This window comes from Podarcis cretensis (genome assembly GCF_951804945.1).
Source record: "Podarcis cretensis genome assembly, chromosome: 7".
Taxonomy (NCBI): domain Eukaryota; kingdom Metazoa; phylum Chordata; class Lepidosauria; order Squamata; family Lacertidae; genus Podarcis; species Podarcis cretensis.
Window position 1 is genome coordinate 92,501,162 of NC_137176.1, and position 15,614 is coordinate 92,516,775.

At 51.5% G+C, this 15,614-nt stretch overlaps 1 protein-coding gene across 1 annotated transcript in view; it reads right to left on the reverse strand.

Annotated features, from left to right (window-relative positions):
* Positions 1-873: 873 nt before the first annotated feature.
* CPSF1 (cleavage and polyadenylation specific factor 1) overlaps positions 874-15,614 on the reverse strand; it is a 50,530-nt gene continuing 35,789 nt past the window's right edge. The window contains exons 24-38 of the mRNA XM_079984150.1: positions 13,893-13,982; positions 13,640-13,783; positions 13,291-13,443; positions 13,002-13,118; positions 12,777-12,867; positions 11,741-11,825; positions 10,440-10,581; positions 9,007-9,159; positions 5,872-6,048; positions 5,693-5,759; positions 5,286-5,333; positions 4,767-4,922; positions 3,902-4,031; positions 2,755-2,893; positions 874-1,094 (exon numbers count right to left, since the gene is read on the reverse strand). Coding sequence (XP_079840276.1) covers positions 1,047-1,094; positions 2,755-2,893; positions 3,902-4,031; positions 4,767-4,922; positions 5,286-5,333; positions 5,693-5,759; positions 5,872-6,048; positions 9,007-9,159; positions 10,440-10,581; positions 11,741-11,825; positions 12,777-12,867; positions 13,002-13,118; positions 13,291-13,443; positions 13,640-13,783; positions 13,893-13,982 — 1,740 coding nt within the window. The 3' untranslated portion in view covers positions 874-1,046. The remainder of the gene's footprint in view (positions 1,095-2,754; positions 2,894-3,901; positions 4,032-4,766; positions 4,923-5,285; positions 5,334-5,692; positions 5,760-5,871; positions 6,049-9,006; positions 9,160-10,439; positions 10,582-11,740; positions 11,826-12,776; positions 12,868-13,001; positions 13,119-13,290; positions 13,444-13,639; positions 13,784-13,892; positions 13,983-15,614) is intronic.

Genomic DNA, 15,614 nt, shown 5'->3' on the forward strand with positions numbered 1-15,614 from the left:
GTTGGTATCTTCTGTTGGCTCAAACGCTGATGGGGAAGCTTCCCCACACGTAGCTTGAAATTTAATCTAGAATGGATTGGGAGAGAGAGAGAGACCAGGGAGGGAGGCCTGTTTTGGCCAACTTGCTCCACAGGGGAGGCGGGTGCAATGAGTTCATCTGATGACAAAGCAAATTGGGTTTCTCTGGATGTGAAGAGGTTGGGCGTAGCTTGGCGCCCAACAGAGTCTGGTAGGTAGAACTTTCTGATGGTGAGAGCTGTTCAGCAGAGGAGCAGGCTGCCGCAGAAGGTGGATTCTCCTTCGCTGGAGGTTTTTCACACAGGTTGGATGGCTGCCTGCCAGGGGTGCTTTAGATGTGACCCCTGCATTGCTGTTCTACGACTCTGTGAACACTGTGGGAAAGGCAATTCTGGGACAGGTTTCTGCTGGTGTGGTGTAGTGGTTCAGAGCAGTGGACTCGTAATCTGGTGAACCGGGTTCGCTTCCTCCACATGCAGCTGCTGTGTGACCTTGGGCCAGTCACGCTTCTCTGAAGTCTCTCAGCCCCACTCACCCCACAGAGTGTTTGTTGTGGGGGAGGAAGGGAAAGGAGAATGTTAGCCGCTTTGAGACTCCTTAAAGGGAGTGAAAGGCGGGATATCAAATCCAAACACTTCTTTCCCCCCCCCCCCCACCTGTGGACACAGAGGAACCACTAAACCCTGGCAGCCGGTCTCAAACATATGAAGCCGTGTCAGCCACCTGCTTTCTCAACAGCAGCAATGAGTTGCAGCCAGCTTCTCTGTACTACAACCCCCCCGCCACCCATGCATGGCACAAGATCTTGCCCATGCAGCGCCAGAAGCTGGTAGCCCAATCACTGCGAGTTCACAATTTCTTTACAAATCCTTGCCAGCTTTATAAAAACACGTAACTGATAAAGAGTCCTGTAGCCCAGCCAGGAAGACATTACAAACATTGGGGTTCTGAGGGGGGCGGGCAGACAGGGAGGCTGGGCCGCCCCCTGTAGCCAAATCAAAGGGTGCAGTTGCGGGGAAGGGGAATCCTTAGAAATGAGCTGTGACGCGATCGATCTCCAGCAAATCTTCCAGGATCTGTAGACAGAAGGGGGAAAGAGGGTCATTAGGAATTGCCCAGGAGGGAAATTTCTCCCTTGCAAGGAAATTCCCCTTGAAAGGCGGTCTTCTGTTACGACACAGATCTCTTAGCCCAGTGGTTCCCAATTAGGGGCCCATGGTGGTCTGGGGCACCATCCCTTGCCAGGGACTCACTTATCTTGTTAATTGCACAGTGAAAGCCACAATGGTGATCCATGGATCACCTAGCCTCTACTCGTGACTAGTGCTTGCTTGCTGGAAGGGGAAAAACTGGGAAATAGTTGCTGGACGGCAAGTGAGCTGGGATTGGGCACCAAGTTCTGACACAGTTTCTTAGGGCTCTTGGAAGGGTGGGGAAGGAGAGAGAGAGAGAGAGAATGCAAATGGGTTGCTCCACAGGGCAGGTTCACATTATTATTATTATTATCATTATTATCATTATTATCATTATTATCATTATCATTATTATTTTAATGTAAGGGATCCCTTCCCCTTGTTCTTTACTTTTTAACTGAAAAGAACTTCTAATTGCTTTCAACAACTATCAGGTTTTGAGGAGTCTTCCACTGCTTGGAATTGGGTTTTCAGTGAATCTTGCTTGATGAGTTTGGGGGTTCATGGTTCATCTTGGAAGTTCAGCAGGGGAAATAGGTAAGCAATTTGCCACTAGGATTAGCACAACAGCTCGCCCTCTGATTATTTAGTTTAGCGTTAGAGCTGGGCGGTTCTTTGTTTTCAACATTGTGATCTATCAGCAGCTAAATACCAGTATATGGTGATATCACTGGAATTTGTCTTGGCTGCTTCTTCCAAGATACATGGCCCAGCCCTACACGGGGAGTGGATTCGGATGCCTCACAGGCTAAAGGGCGAGCCGAGGAGTATTGATCCTTCGCAGAACTGCTCAGCTGGCAGGGTGTGTGTGGAAGAGGCCTTCCGTTCCCCAGCTGAACAGCTCCAGTGCCTCAGAAGGCAGCCTGCCCCCCAGCTGAAGGAGCCCAATGCTTCTCTGGTTTGCAAACGAGCAGGACAAGCATTGGGGCTCCCTACAGCTGGGGGAGGAGCACTTTAACGGAGCCCCCCACCATCACCGGCTCACACAAGCCAGCTGCAAGCTGTGGGCTCCGTTAACTGCTCAACTGAGGGGAGTGGAAACTGCGCAGTACAGCAGTTTCACAGAGCCCCCACCCTGCTGCTGTCTGCCTTTGCAGAGAGTTATCAAAATTTTCAAAAGTAGGGGGTCTGGGGTCCTCAGTCATTAGCTAATTGGGAACCACTGCCTTAGCCAACCTTGACAGGCCACAAGAGCCACCTGGGAGTGGAAGAGGCCCAAGCATTACAATAATAGCAGCTACAAATCCAGCTCGACATAAGTGATTTATGCTCCTGATAAAAACTAAAGGATTCCCTCCCTTATTTCCTGCAAAGGCTGCTCTCAAGGCCACTTGGCTTGAGCTGCCTGCCACCCAAGCAGTTTTGCAAGGAACGGGGCAAGAAATCCCTTGAGACAGAGGCTGGTTTTCTCACAGTGCAGCAGGCACACAATGCGCACTGTGTCAGGCTATTTGCATTCCTTGTCTGCTCTGGAGCCGGAAGCAACCCCTGCCAGCGGAGATGACCCTTGACTTCCTGGCTCTTCCCCCTCCACCCCACTCACAATGTCCGGTGTGGTGCCAATTTTCTTGGCCAGCTCGCTGCGCTCCATGGTGCTCAGGTAAAGGTAGCGGTTGAGCAGCTCCCCGTCCAAGACGTTGCGCACGGCGTTCTGCAAGATGCGCCGGTCCATGTGCAGCATCCTAAGGAGGGGCAGGAGGAACGTCATGAGAAGAGTGCTGGGGTCCCTGCCTCATTCTGCTAGGCTCCAGCTCCAGCAGGCAGCATGTCCACTGGTCAGGAATGGTGATGGGGTTTGTAATCCTTTAACCAGGGGTCGGCAACCTAAGGCCCAGGGGCCACAAGCGGTCCATGGGGATCATTTAACCGGCCCACGAGCTGCCCCCAAACTGAGCCGCCTGCTCGGCGAGTCCCCACGTGCTGCGCTAAACCGGCGCAGTGCGGGGACTCACTTCCACGGCGCCAGAAATCACGTCTGCGCAGACGTCAGAAATTGCAGGTGGGTGCACAATCCAGCCCATGGAGGGATCTCCGCTGGAGTGAACCAGCCCAGGCAAGTTAAACCTTGCCGACCCCTGCCTTTAACATCCAGTAGTAGTAGTAGTAGTAGTAATATTATTATTATTATTATTATTATTATTATTATTATTATTATTATTTCTACCCCGCCCATCTGGCTGAGTTTCCCCAGCCACTCTGGGCGGCTTCCAATCGAGTGTTAAAAACAATACAGCAGTAAATATTCCCTAAACAGGGCTGCCCTCAGATGTCTGCTAATCTGATCTTACGTGTGACCCATAACCCAGGGGTGAACTTGGCAGCCAGCCTGCTTATCCCACGTGTGGACAGACAAGGTCTTCTGCTCCCCAGCCAAGTCACCTATCGGCTCTGAAACAGTCTCGCACTCTCCCTGCGAGGCCTATATCCCACCAGTCCTCCCACAGGCAGATTCTGCAAGGCAGGAAATGGTGTGGAAGGCACAGATGCCATAGTGGCCCATGGCGCTCTGCAGACAGCAGTATGTGCAGAAGGGGATTGCAGAGCCAGACTCCCCTCCCACCAAACATAGGCACATAGATGAGACTGTGGGTAGCTCTTTCCTCCCCTACAACAGCGCTGCTCCTCAAGGGGCTCGCAGAGGGGGTCAAGAGGGGGGGTCTTGAAGAGGCAGGGCCCCAGGAACAAGCTACCTGAAGGCACGCGGGTTGAGGCCAGCATGGTGGGGCAGCATCGTGGTCAGGGCGTTCTGCAGCATCAGCAGGCGCCGGTAGGTCTTCTCTTGCATGGGCAGCAGCAGCCCAATCCCTCCGTCAAGCGTGGCTGGAGGGGGGAAGAAACACCACACACCCCCTTCAGAGTCAAGGCTCAAGCGGGTGCCTTTGGCTCCAAGAGCACCTGGATTTCCCCTCTCACATAAGTATACCATGGTTTGCACGTAATGCCAAACCGTGGTTTGTTAAACACCTCAGCCCAGGAGGCTAACCATAGTTTCTGTTCCGGCAACAAACCACCATGTGAGGCCGTGATTGACTGTCTCTGGCTTCTCAACCTTGGCTTGTTTTAACTACTGGTTGGCATTATTTCTGAAGCCCACAGCCTTGCTTTTGCTTAAAATCATCGTTCGGACAGCGCAGCCCAGCTGCTTGCTGAGCTACAGAGGAACATGGAGTGAACAGCTGGGGGAGGAATCCAAGCTCTGGAGAAATAAGCCATGGCTGCTTTGTTTGTCTGTGAGATGACTTGTGCCTTGCTGAAGAAACCGTGGCTTGGCGTTAAGTGCAAATGTAGCCAGCAAGCTATTGAATTAGAAACTCAAAATATCACAAGAGTAGGTAACTCATTCCCAAGGCATAAAATTGAGTTGTCTTCACACAAATGTAAAGTCCTTCCCTTATTTATATTCAGTTGCCAACACTCAAAAATAGAATTCTGGATTTTACAACAAAACCTTCCCAGATTTTAAAATCTTAGAATTTGAAATTCTAATCCAGGCTCAGTTCCGTTCGACTCTGGCCAAGATGACTCCCCGGGTGTCTCCTTCAGAGGCCCCCTTACCAAACCAGGTGATGTGCTTGTTCTCCCACGCAATGGATTTCTTGGTGGGCCCCTCCATGGCCCCGCGGCACGGGGTCCTCCAGAAGGCGTTGACGTGGGCTCCCACGTGGAAATCGGCCCTGCGGAGGAGGCGCATCCCCCCAAAGCTTTCCTTTGCTGGAGAGAGAAGCGAAGAGGTGGGTGGGAGGGAAGGAGGGAGGGAGACAATGAGCCTTCCTCCTCTGGGTGCTGCTGAACTACAACTCCCATCAGCCCCAGCAGAGGGGTGGCTGGAGGGCACCAGAATGTTGAAGGCGGCTCAGAGGCCATGCAGTATGTGGGACAATGTAGGGCCTTGAGCCGCAGATCCAGAGAAAGCCCACCCGACCCAAACATCTCTTTCCAAAAGCCCCAGCACTCCTTGCCAACAGGAAGCCCCAAGATTCTTGTTCCCTGAGACTAGGAGTCAGCTGAGTGATGGGAAACAGGAAGAGGGGCAGATCCAATCGCCCCAGAACAAAAGACAAACTTTGATCTCACCTTCTGGCAGATACATGTAAACAAGGAGGTTCCGGTCCCTGTCAGACACTGCAAAATAGAGTAAAACAGATCAATGATGTAGCCTGACCGCGCCAGAAACGCAGCTGCCCCTTACTTGGGGGCTTTTAAACAGAGACGGGATGGTCATTTTGGCTGTGATTCCTGCATTGCAGAGAACTGGACCAAACAGACCCTTCCAATTCTATAATTCTGTATTTTGGCTTATTCCGAATGCAGTGAAAAGGGTTTGTGTTGTTCAAAACACAGGTGGGCCACCACCTTGTGAAGCCCAGGCATGGGTCTGAGTCTTCCCCAGCCCCCAACACCAGCATCCTGGGGCAGAGCCAAGGCTGCTGGACTGAACCCTCCTGAAGGGGCTCCCCCAATGCCACGCTCAGGCTGCTCACCGAGAAATCCCAGTTGAGCGTTGTCCACCATGAAGTCCACGCTGTAAACTTCCAGGGGTTTGGCGTCCTGGAGGCGAGAGACAAGGAGAAGTCAGCCAGGTGGGGCAGGGCTCAAACAGGCCCATTCTGCACTGCCCACCCCCCTGCCAACCCTCTAGGAAAGGGTCCACGCCCCATACCCTGCTGACGAGGGAGAGAGTCTTGCTCTCCTCCTGGTAGCGCAGCAGTGAGATGCTCTTCATGAGGTCAGCCGCCAGGATGAAGTTCTTGACGCTGATCATCTGGTGGATATAGAGCTGCGTGTCGATGAAGGCCATGCCCGTCAGGTCATTGTCCTTCAAGCTCCACAGGAAGATCTGCAGCAGGGAGAGAGACCAGGGCTCAGCCCAGGCAGGGGGCAAGGGGACAGGAAGCCCCTTCTCCCCACCTCATCTCTCACTTCCCATTTATTTGCTTACTTAATTTCTATACCGCCCTTCATCCAAGGATCACAGGGCAGTTTACAATATAAAAACGCAAAAATGCACAACACAGTAGCAGACAAAAACACAGGTGATGATCCCAAGGTTTGGGTTGGTTCTTCTCCCCATCTTTCCGTTGTACCATGTTGCTGATGCCTCAAGTTCTGTTTTTCAGCGGACTTCCGGGTTAGCGCCAACATCTAATGGCGGATTCCCTCCGATCTCCGGAGGGAATCGGCTCAGTAGGGACCGGGTTCTGCTGCGCCGGCGACGCGGGGACCCTTAAAAACCACAGGTGTGGATGCCTGTGGACGTGGTGACTTGGCGGGCACCATTAGCGCCTCCCCGACCCGCAAAGGAGCCTTTTTAAAGGCTGCAGAACGGGGGCGGGGAGCGGCGCGGTGCTGAGAGTCCTCTGCTTCCCCTGCTGAGCGAAGCCGCATGCCATGGATGGAGAGCGCTGACTTTTTCCTTTAAATATTCGGACTAAAAGCAACAACCCGCGAGTAATATGGAAATTGGACTTAAAAGGGAAATTCTTTTTTAAATTCGGTACGATCAGGGGAGGTGTAAAAGGAAGTCCGCCCCCCCCCCCCCCGCTTTGTAGATAATCTAAAGCAAGGACCAGCCAACTAAAGTTGGGAGAAACATCTTTGGGTTTTTTTGGAAGAAAATTACTATCTTCACGATTGGACAGTACAATTGATTTTGCTGGAGGATAAGGTTCGGTTTAAATTAAAGTGCAACCCCCCGGGACCCAGGAGCGATCGGTGAGAGAGCCTGCTGAAAAGATACGGACTTTGACAGCTGCAAGAAATGGCTGTAAGTGGAAAAATACTCGCTGAGCTGAACAGGACTTTTTATCTCCTGGGAAAGCTCCAGGACCAGAGTGATATGTTGACAACAAGGGCAACAGCATTGAATGATACAGTAAACAATCTTATGGGAATAGGAAGAGACTTGACAAAAGTTTTTGTTTCTGAACCAAAAGCCCTTGAAGTTGAAACAGAAGCTGCTGCAGCTGGGGAAATGAAGCTTGATAAATCCCGAGAGACACATGAGGACTTGCTGGAAATTGAAGGTGAAGCCACAATGTTGCGGAAGACAAAGCTGGACCAGAGGCCTGGTAGCATAAATTTGATCAAGATGGAAATTGGAGCTTTTGGGACATATAGATTTAAAAGATTTAAGAAACAAAATTTGAGCTCCACTTTTAAATACAGAGGCCTGCTTGGAAGAAAAATGGACATTATTGGGACAGAGCTGCTTCGAGAGTTGGTGCTGAAAATAAAGGACTGTCAAAAAGACCGGCAGAGAGAAACTGAGAGAGGTTTAAAAGCCTCTGGTGTTTGGGATCCAGGCTGAGAAATGGACGCACTGATGGACATTGGTTTGGGGATCAAAACCGGGAAAGGGAGGGTGGGATTTGGGAATCCAAAGGGTGTTAAAATATAATCTGTTTAGATCTTGTTTGTATGCTGTCAGGGAACTGCCATCGGAGAGACAGGTGGTGGAAGGGCTCAAGGAGGCTAGGAGACCCTCGGATGCTGAGGAAGGAACCAGCAGGGGGAGAGAGAGAGTTCCCGCAGAATCTCAGTCGGAGGGATGGCTCCAAGATACTTCCAGTGAGAACAGCGGAGAGGTTTCAGGACCTCCGCTGGGGACGCCTACTCCGCGCAGGAAACTGTCACGCAGAGAATCCAGAAGGAGAGTTTCCGTTAAGGAACTCTTATGTTGGCGTAAATTCCGGAAGCGCCCACTGATGGATTCTGCCAGCGATTGAGGTAGCCATGCATCCATGGCTCCGCGGACTGGGAGAGTTTAGAAACTGATTGCATGAGTTGAGAACTCAACCATTTACGCACAAGCAGCCCCTTAACCCATTACATATGCTTATTTTTTTTGCAATTTTATGGAATGTGGAAAAATCGTGGAAGGGAAATTTGGGTCGACTTTAGGAAAAAGGTTTAAGATTAAGTTAAAATTGGGTTTTTTAAATTAAATAGATATAAGGTTCTAAAAATAAATTGAGGAATGAAAGAAAGAAGAAACGGAAAATAATAGCATGATTTAATAAAATTATTAAGTTAAGGTTGAGAAATAAGATAAGAACTTGTTGAGCGGATAATAATGAAATTATAATACAGAAGGGGGAGGTGTGAGGGGGTCGGGGAAATAAGGTTTAAGAAAAAAAGGGATTGAAATTATACTTGTATTTTGTTTGCGTATGTTTGTGTGTTTTTGTGTTTTAATGGAAACTTTAATAAATATCATTTAAAAAAAAAACACCAAGTTCTGTTTTTCAGCAATTCCTTCTCTAAACCACAGAAATCTCATCCTGCCAGCCCTGCAAGGCACTTCTGCACTCTAACCACCCCTTTTGATTTGCGCTTTATCTTCATTCTGTAAAGCACATCCTGGGAAACTCTCCGAAAAGCGGTACAGAAAGCTTTTACATAAAAGCAGTAATGGAAGGAGAGGTCTCCATTCCAGACACCCCCAAGTCTACATTCTATAAATAGAGTCCACATCACAGAGCCACCTCCTTGCAGCCGGGGGATTACTATCCTGTTTCAATTTGAGGTGCTCAAACTACCTTCCATAACTTCCCAACTTCACATGCCAACATCGTGCACACAAACTCACACACACAACATTATGAATTGACTCAACAGGAATAATTGCAGCTCCCTGACAGCATACTCATAACCGCCTACGTACGTCAGAATAACCTACACTGAAAGGGCGACAGAAGCTTCCACCCCAAGGATGGCTGCGGCAACGAATCCACATTCTACACTGAATAAGCCCCCAAGAGCGGCATCCCACCCGCCTCTTCCAGGCCCTGCTCACCTTCTGGCCAATGGCCGACACCAGGTAGCCGTTGCAGTGGCAGAGAGCAGTAACAGGCCCCTTCTGCTCCTTCTCGTACAACACCTTGAATTTGTTCTTGGTGAGGGGCTGCCCAGGCTCTGGAACCACTTCGATGATGTCCATGATCAAGATCTGAGGGCAGGGGAGCAAGGAAGGGAGTGTCATAACCAGGGCAGCTTGGCTTTGCATTGCTAAATTAGAAAGACACTCTTCCTCTGTTGCAAGCCGGGAGACAGGGGACTTCTTGCAATAAACAAAATACTAAATGAGAACTGCAAAATTGCAACTGTGCTCATCAGTATAAGGTGCCATCGCAGCAGGTAAATGATTCCAGCGTCATATGGCGGCACACTGGGTGAGTGGATTATTACTATAATTTACTTTTTCAATTAGCTGCCACAGAGCAGAACTTTGCCTTTTCACGGCTAAGGAGTTGTAACTTCCCTTTTTGAGCCTTTGCCTGACTTCTCCATGCCTCTGCTGTAGAACCCAGAACACATACAAGACCCTCTTCAGAGCACAATGAAAAAGCTGGGAGGTACAAGTTCATAAGGTAGCAGTGTGCTGCAGCCAAAAGGCTAATGCTATTCTAAGCTGCATCAACAGAAGTAATGTCCCAATGGAAGGAAATCATAGCCCTGCTCTATTCTGCCTTGGTCCTACCACACCTAGAATATTGGGTCCAGTTCTGGATGTTGACAAGCTAGAACATGTGCAGAGTGCAGCCAAGATTATCAAGGATCTAGAAGCCAAGCCTTATGAGGAACAGTCGAAGGAGCTGGGTATGATTATTCTGGAAAAGAGGAGTCTGAGAGGAGATATGAGAGCCACCTTCAGATATCTTAAGGGCTGTCACATGGAGGAGGGAGCAAGCTTGTTTTCTCCTGCTCTGGAGGGTAAGGACTTGAACCAATGGATTCAAGTTACAAGAAAGGAGATTCCGACTAAACACCAGGAAGAACTTTCTGATGGTAAGAGCTGTCTGATAATGTAACAGTCTCCCTTGGGAGGTTGTGGACTCTCCTTCCTTGGAGGTTTTTAGGCAAAGGTTGGGTGTCCATCTGTCATGGATGCTTTAGCTGAGATTTCTGCCTTGCAGGGGGTTGGACTAGATGACCCTCAGGGTCCCTTCCAACTCTACAATTCTGCAATTGTGTTCCTTGGATCCTGATGCCACCACTCTTGCTGGATCTGCCTCCTGTCCCCAAATTAGGAGAGGCTGCCAGCAAAACACGCAGTTCACCAGATGGATGAATGAGTCTTAACGTGTCCAAACTGGGCAAATCTGGACCAAGGACTGGGCCTGTGAAGGGAGGAGGCAGGAACTGTGGGAGAAGGATGGGTGGAAATGTGCAGAAGAAGCCCCCAGCCATGTTGACTCTTGTTCAAGCACCCAGCGTTGTCCAACTCACCCGGCCCCTGCAGGTCACCTCCTCGCCCTGCATGAGGCAGGTCCCCACGGCGATGTAGCCCTTCAGGCCCGAGACAGTCTCCTCGCTCTTGAGAGACACAGTCTTCATGCAGGTCACGTGCTCCCACTCCTCCAGGTCGATCCTGCAGATTGAAAAAGGGCAGGAGAGGATGGAGGGGAAACCCGGCCAAGCTGCCTTCTGGGTGCCCCAATAATAATAATGATGATGATGATGATGATGATGATGATAATAAAATTTTATTTATATCCCGCCCTCCCCAGCTGAAGCCGGGCTCAGAACAGCTAACAATAAAAGTAAAAGCAGCTAACAATAAAAGTAACACAGCATTCTAAAATCAATTCATTATAAAATCAGTTCAAATCAAATTGATGGCAACCATTGAGCTAGAGTTCTGTGAGGATTACCAAAGGAGAGGGTCAGGCTGTGCCTTGGCCAAAGGCCTGGTGGAACAGCTCTGTCTTGCAGGCCCTGCGGAAAGATGTCAAGTCCCGCAGGGCCCTGGTCTCTTGTGACAGAGCGTTCCACCAGATCGGGGCCACGGCCGAAAAAGCCCTGGCTCTGGTTGAGACCAGCCTAACCTCTCTGTGGCCCGGGACCTCCAAAATGTTTTTATTTGAAGACCATAAGGTCCTCCGTGGGACATACCAGGAGAGGCGGTCTTGTAGGTACGAGGGTCCTAGGCCGTATAGGGCTTTAAAGGTCAAAACCAGCACCTTGAACCTGATCCTGTACTCCACCGGGAGCCACTGCAGCTGGTATAGCACTGGGTGAATGTGATCCTGGGGCAAGGACCCCGTAAGGAGTCTCGCCGTGGTATTCTGCACTTGCTGGAGTTTCTGGGTCAGTCTCAAGGGCAGCCCCACGTAGAGTGAGTGCATTCTCTGCACCAAGAGAAAGCAGCCTCTTCCCCTTCCCCAAAACTGAATGGAGCACCCTTAGCTGGGGCCATTTTGTTTTGCTCCCCCTTAGTGGGTTATGCAAGCTGCTGTTCTGAATAATGCTTTTGTAGGGTAGGAAGCACTGGGGGACTAAGTGGGTAGAGGCCCATAAACCTTGGGGACCACTGAACTAAATCTTTCCAGCTCTGCTTCCAGGACGCATCTGAACGGCCCTTGAAGGCAAACGGATGCTGGACCAGGTGGCCCTTTGCTTTGATCCAGAAGCAACCGCCAGGCTCTTCTGATATTCCACACCAGGAACCCAACCAGGCGCCAGATCTTCCCCACCTGCCGCTGCCTGGGAAAGAGCCTTCTTGGGCTCCTGCTGAGCACCCTGCTCACCTGGTATTTGGAATCGTCTCCCAGCTGACCGGAGAGATCAGCTGGATGGAAAAGGCCTCCTGCAGTGGGTGCATGTAGCGATCATCTGGAGGTGGGGATCAGAGAGAGAGAGAGAGAGAGAGACAAAGGGAGAAATAGGTATGCAGCCGGTATCACCATCAGACCTAGCTGGGCAGAGGAGGGGGGCACAAGGGGGCATGGCTTATCACGGAGAGCACACACCTGCTTTGGCTGCCCAAGCCTCCAGCATCTCTGGTTAAATATTAGGCGCCAGGGGGTGTGGAAGTCCAGTATGTTTCCAAGCACAATTCAAAGTGTTGGTGCTGACCTTGAAAGCCCTAAATGGCCTCGGTCCAGTATATCTGAAGGAGCGTCTCCACCCCCATCATAGAATCATAGAATCATAGAGTTGGAAGAGACCACAAGGGCCATCGAGTCCAACCCCCTGCCAAGCAGGAAACATCGTTCTACCCGGACACTGACATCCAGCGCCGAGGGCCTTCTGGCGGTTCCCTCACTGCGAGAAGCGAAGTTACCGGGAAGCAGGCAGAGGGCCTTCTCAGCGGTGGTGCCCGCCCTGTGGAATGCCCTCCCATCAGATGTCAAGGAAATAAACAACTATCTGACTTTTAGAAGACATCTGAAGACAGCCCTTTTTAGGGAAGCTTTTAATGTTTGATGCATTACTGTATTTTAGTGTTTTGTTGGAAGCCGCCCAGAGTGGCTGGGGAAGCCCAGCCAGATGGGCAGGGTATAAATAATAAATTATATTATTATTATTATTATTATTATTATTATTATTATTATTTCCCCACCTTGAGACCCTGGAGAGCAACCACCAGCCAGAGAAAGCAAGAGTGAGCTAGACAGAACAAGTCAGATTGCCTTGTTCTGGAGGGCAAACCAAGGGGTTGGGTGGCCCTTTGTGGTGGAAGAGAGAGGAGTCCAAAGCCCGTCTCCCTCCATCTTGCAGCCCAACCTCAAGACTTGCCCAGCACAAGGGGCTGACTCTTCAAGTCAGCTGCGAGCCACCCACCTCGCTCGATGGTCTCGAATTCCTTCTCCTCCCCCGTCATGCGGGGGATCCTGGTGCAATGGTTGTTGATGCTGGTGGCCACCGCGTAGACCTGCCGGAGGGAGCAAATTCATTAAGGCATTTGGGGGCGTGAGTTGAGCAGAAGGCCTTGTTGTGACAGTGGAGGACTCCACTTCCCCAGCACCGATAAGGCCCTGCTGAAGGTCCCGCTCCACACAGCCCTACCTTGGACTCCACGTGGTAGGATACGTAATGTGCGGTGCAGCGCAGCGGGATCTTCCGGACGGGCCACGGTGCGTCGTAGGAAAGGTAGGCAGGCAAGACGCTGATGCGCAGCTCCCCCTGTAGCAGAGGACACAGAAAAGGCCTCATTCTCACCTGCGGATAGATCTGCTTCTCTTGGCAGCAGCAGCCCAGATGCACAGGGAGCTGCCTCCAACGTAGCAGGCAGAAGGCAAATGAAAGAAATAAGGCGGGCATCCCACCCAAGCTTCTGTCGCCAAGCCAGGCCTACCTGCCGGTTGAAGTAGAGGAAGCCCTTGGGGCAGTTGACGTTGTGGAAGGGGGCAAAGGACTCGATGGGGCCGTCTATGGTCATGGGGTGCAGGCGCAGGGCCCCCCGAGACGTTACCAGCAGCCAGTGTGGGGAGGGGCCACAAATGAACACCTGGGAAGAAATGCAAACACAATCAGGACCTGGGGCTGATCATGAGCACAGTCTCCTCCTGCACCAGGCCAGCAGTGCCCGCTCTGGCAGGCAGAGGTTCCGCAAAGCCACAGGAAGAGCACGCCCTTGCCCAACTCCCCAAAGAGAAAGGCTTCTCCTGAGAATCTCCCAAGGATGACTCCTCCGCGAGACTCACCCCCGAGTATCCATAGATATCCTCAAAGTAGCGGAATCGGGCAACCCGCCCCCTGGCAGCCCCCGACTCCTCTCCACCCACGCCGTCCGGCTTCTTCTTCGATGGCCTGGGCTTCTTCTCCCGGAAGTTAATGTTATGGGGAACCTGATTGGAAGGGAAAAGGCATCAAAGGGCAGAAGGAGGTCAGTGGGGAAGCCTGCAAGGGAGACTGCAGCGTTCCAGTGGCCTGGGGAGAAGGCAGAGTGGCTCTTACCTTCTTGAACCGCACTTTGAGGTTGGTCTGACCCAGCTGAGAGCCGTGGTTAAAAGCTTCGTAGATGAGCAGCTCTTGGTCCACGTGGACCTGTCAACAGGGTGGTGAAATAAAGTGAGCTTCACCCTGTTCCGTGGCTCACTGCATCAACAGATTGAGCACTCTCAGGTCATGGGGACACAGCTCTTGCTGGGGCAAAAAGAACCATAGCGCCAAGGCCTTGCCATGACCCTGCCTTGTAGCCCTCATGGTCCTCTAAGCTCCTGGATCCTTCATCACAGCTCTTCCATGGTATTAACTCTCCCCTTAGGGAAAATAATTTGTAAAAGCCAGACAGCACGCACTCTTGTGATTTCCCCCTCTGCTGTTGCAGAGGAGGCCCCGCTATTCGCTACAGGGAGACCAGGGAGATGACGATGCTGAACACTGAATAACCTCACACTGGCAAAGGCAGTCCTTTAGGCAACGGCATCCCAGACGCCAGTTCGGGCTTTAAAGGTTTGAACCAGCACTTTCAATTATCCCCACTGTAGGCTCAGGCACCAGTCATGTGAGTCTCAACTGACCAAGCAGCTTCCAGGACAGGGCAAGCTAAGCACTATGAATTAGACGCTCAGCCCTGCAGGGATGCTGATTGGTCCTCCTCAGTAGGAAAGCCCTGAGCCCCAGGTGAGGTGGGGAGGGTGGTGCACCAGTGGATGTCTCCCTCAGTTCCTCCCACAAGAGCAGGGAGGGAGCAGACGCAGTGGGTGGATGACAACCTAGGGCAAAGGGTCTCAGGAGCTCTCCAGATGTTGCTGGACTCCAGCTCCCACAAAGCTTAGCTGCCAGCACGGTCAAAGATGATAGGAGTTGTAGTCCAACCACATCCAGAGGGCCATTGGCTTATAATTTCCCCGAGTATGATTGCTGGCGGAGAATGTGGGCATCGATTCCATTATCTCTCACATGCCAAGTGAAAGATAGCCACATGTGTGTTGAGCACTCAAGGGGTGGGGATCAGAAACACACCTTGTAACATGATCACGGAAGAGCCCAGGCATTCCCAAGAAACTGGCTCTCTCCCTCCCTCTTCCTGCACCAGATGAAAAGCAATTGCACCTACTGTATTTTTCGCTCTATAAGACTCACTTTTCCCCTCCTAAATGTGTGTGTGTCTTATGGAGCGAATGCAGGCTGCACGGCTATCCCAGAACAGCGAGAGGGAGGGCTGCGCAGTGCTCCCTCTCGCTGTTCCAGCTTCTGGCTTAGCCCTGCAGAGGGGAGCCTTCATCCCACTGCCCTGCAGAGGCTTCACGCGGCTATCCCTGGCTTTTGCAGGAGGTGGGGGAAGGGACAGAGCGCACAGCTCTGTCCCTTCCCCCCACCTCCTGCAAAAGCCCCCAAGAGCAGCGCTCCCTTTAAAGAGCGCACGGCTCTTGCAGGAGGTCGGGGGAAAGTCAGGAGGCTTGCTTTCACTGAAGCCAGGAGGGCAAGAGGGATCGGTGCGCACTGGTGCGCAAAGCCTCCTGAGCGAAGAGGGAGGAGCGCTCCCTCTTTGCTCAGGAGGCTTTGCGTTGCTTTCTTATTTTCCTCCCCTAAAAACTAGTTGTGTCTTATGCTCAGGTGCGTCTAAAAGGGCGAAAAATACGGCACTTATTGCACAGAAACCATTTGCCCCAGTATCACCAGCACTTGAAGTCAGGGGGCCAAACTTGTGGAAGGGCTGGTGTCTTGATTTAC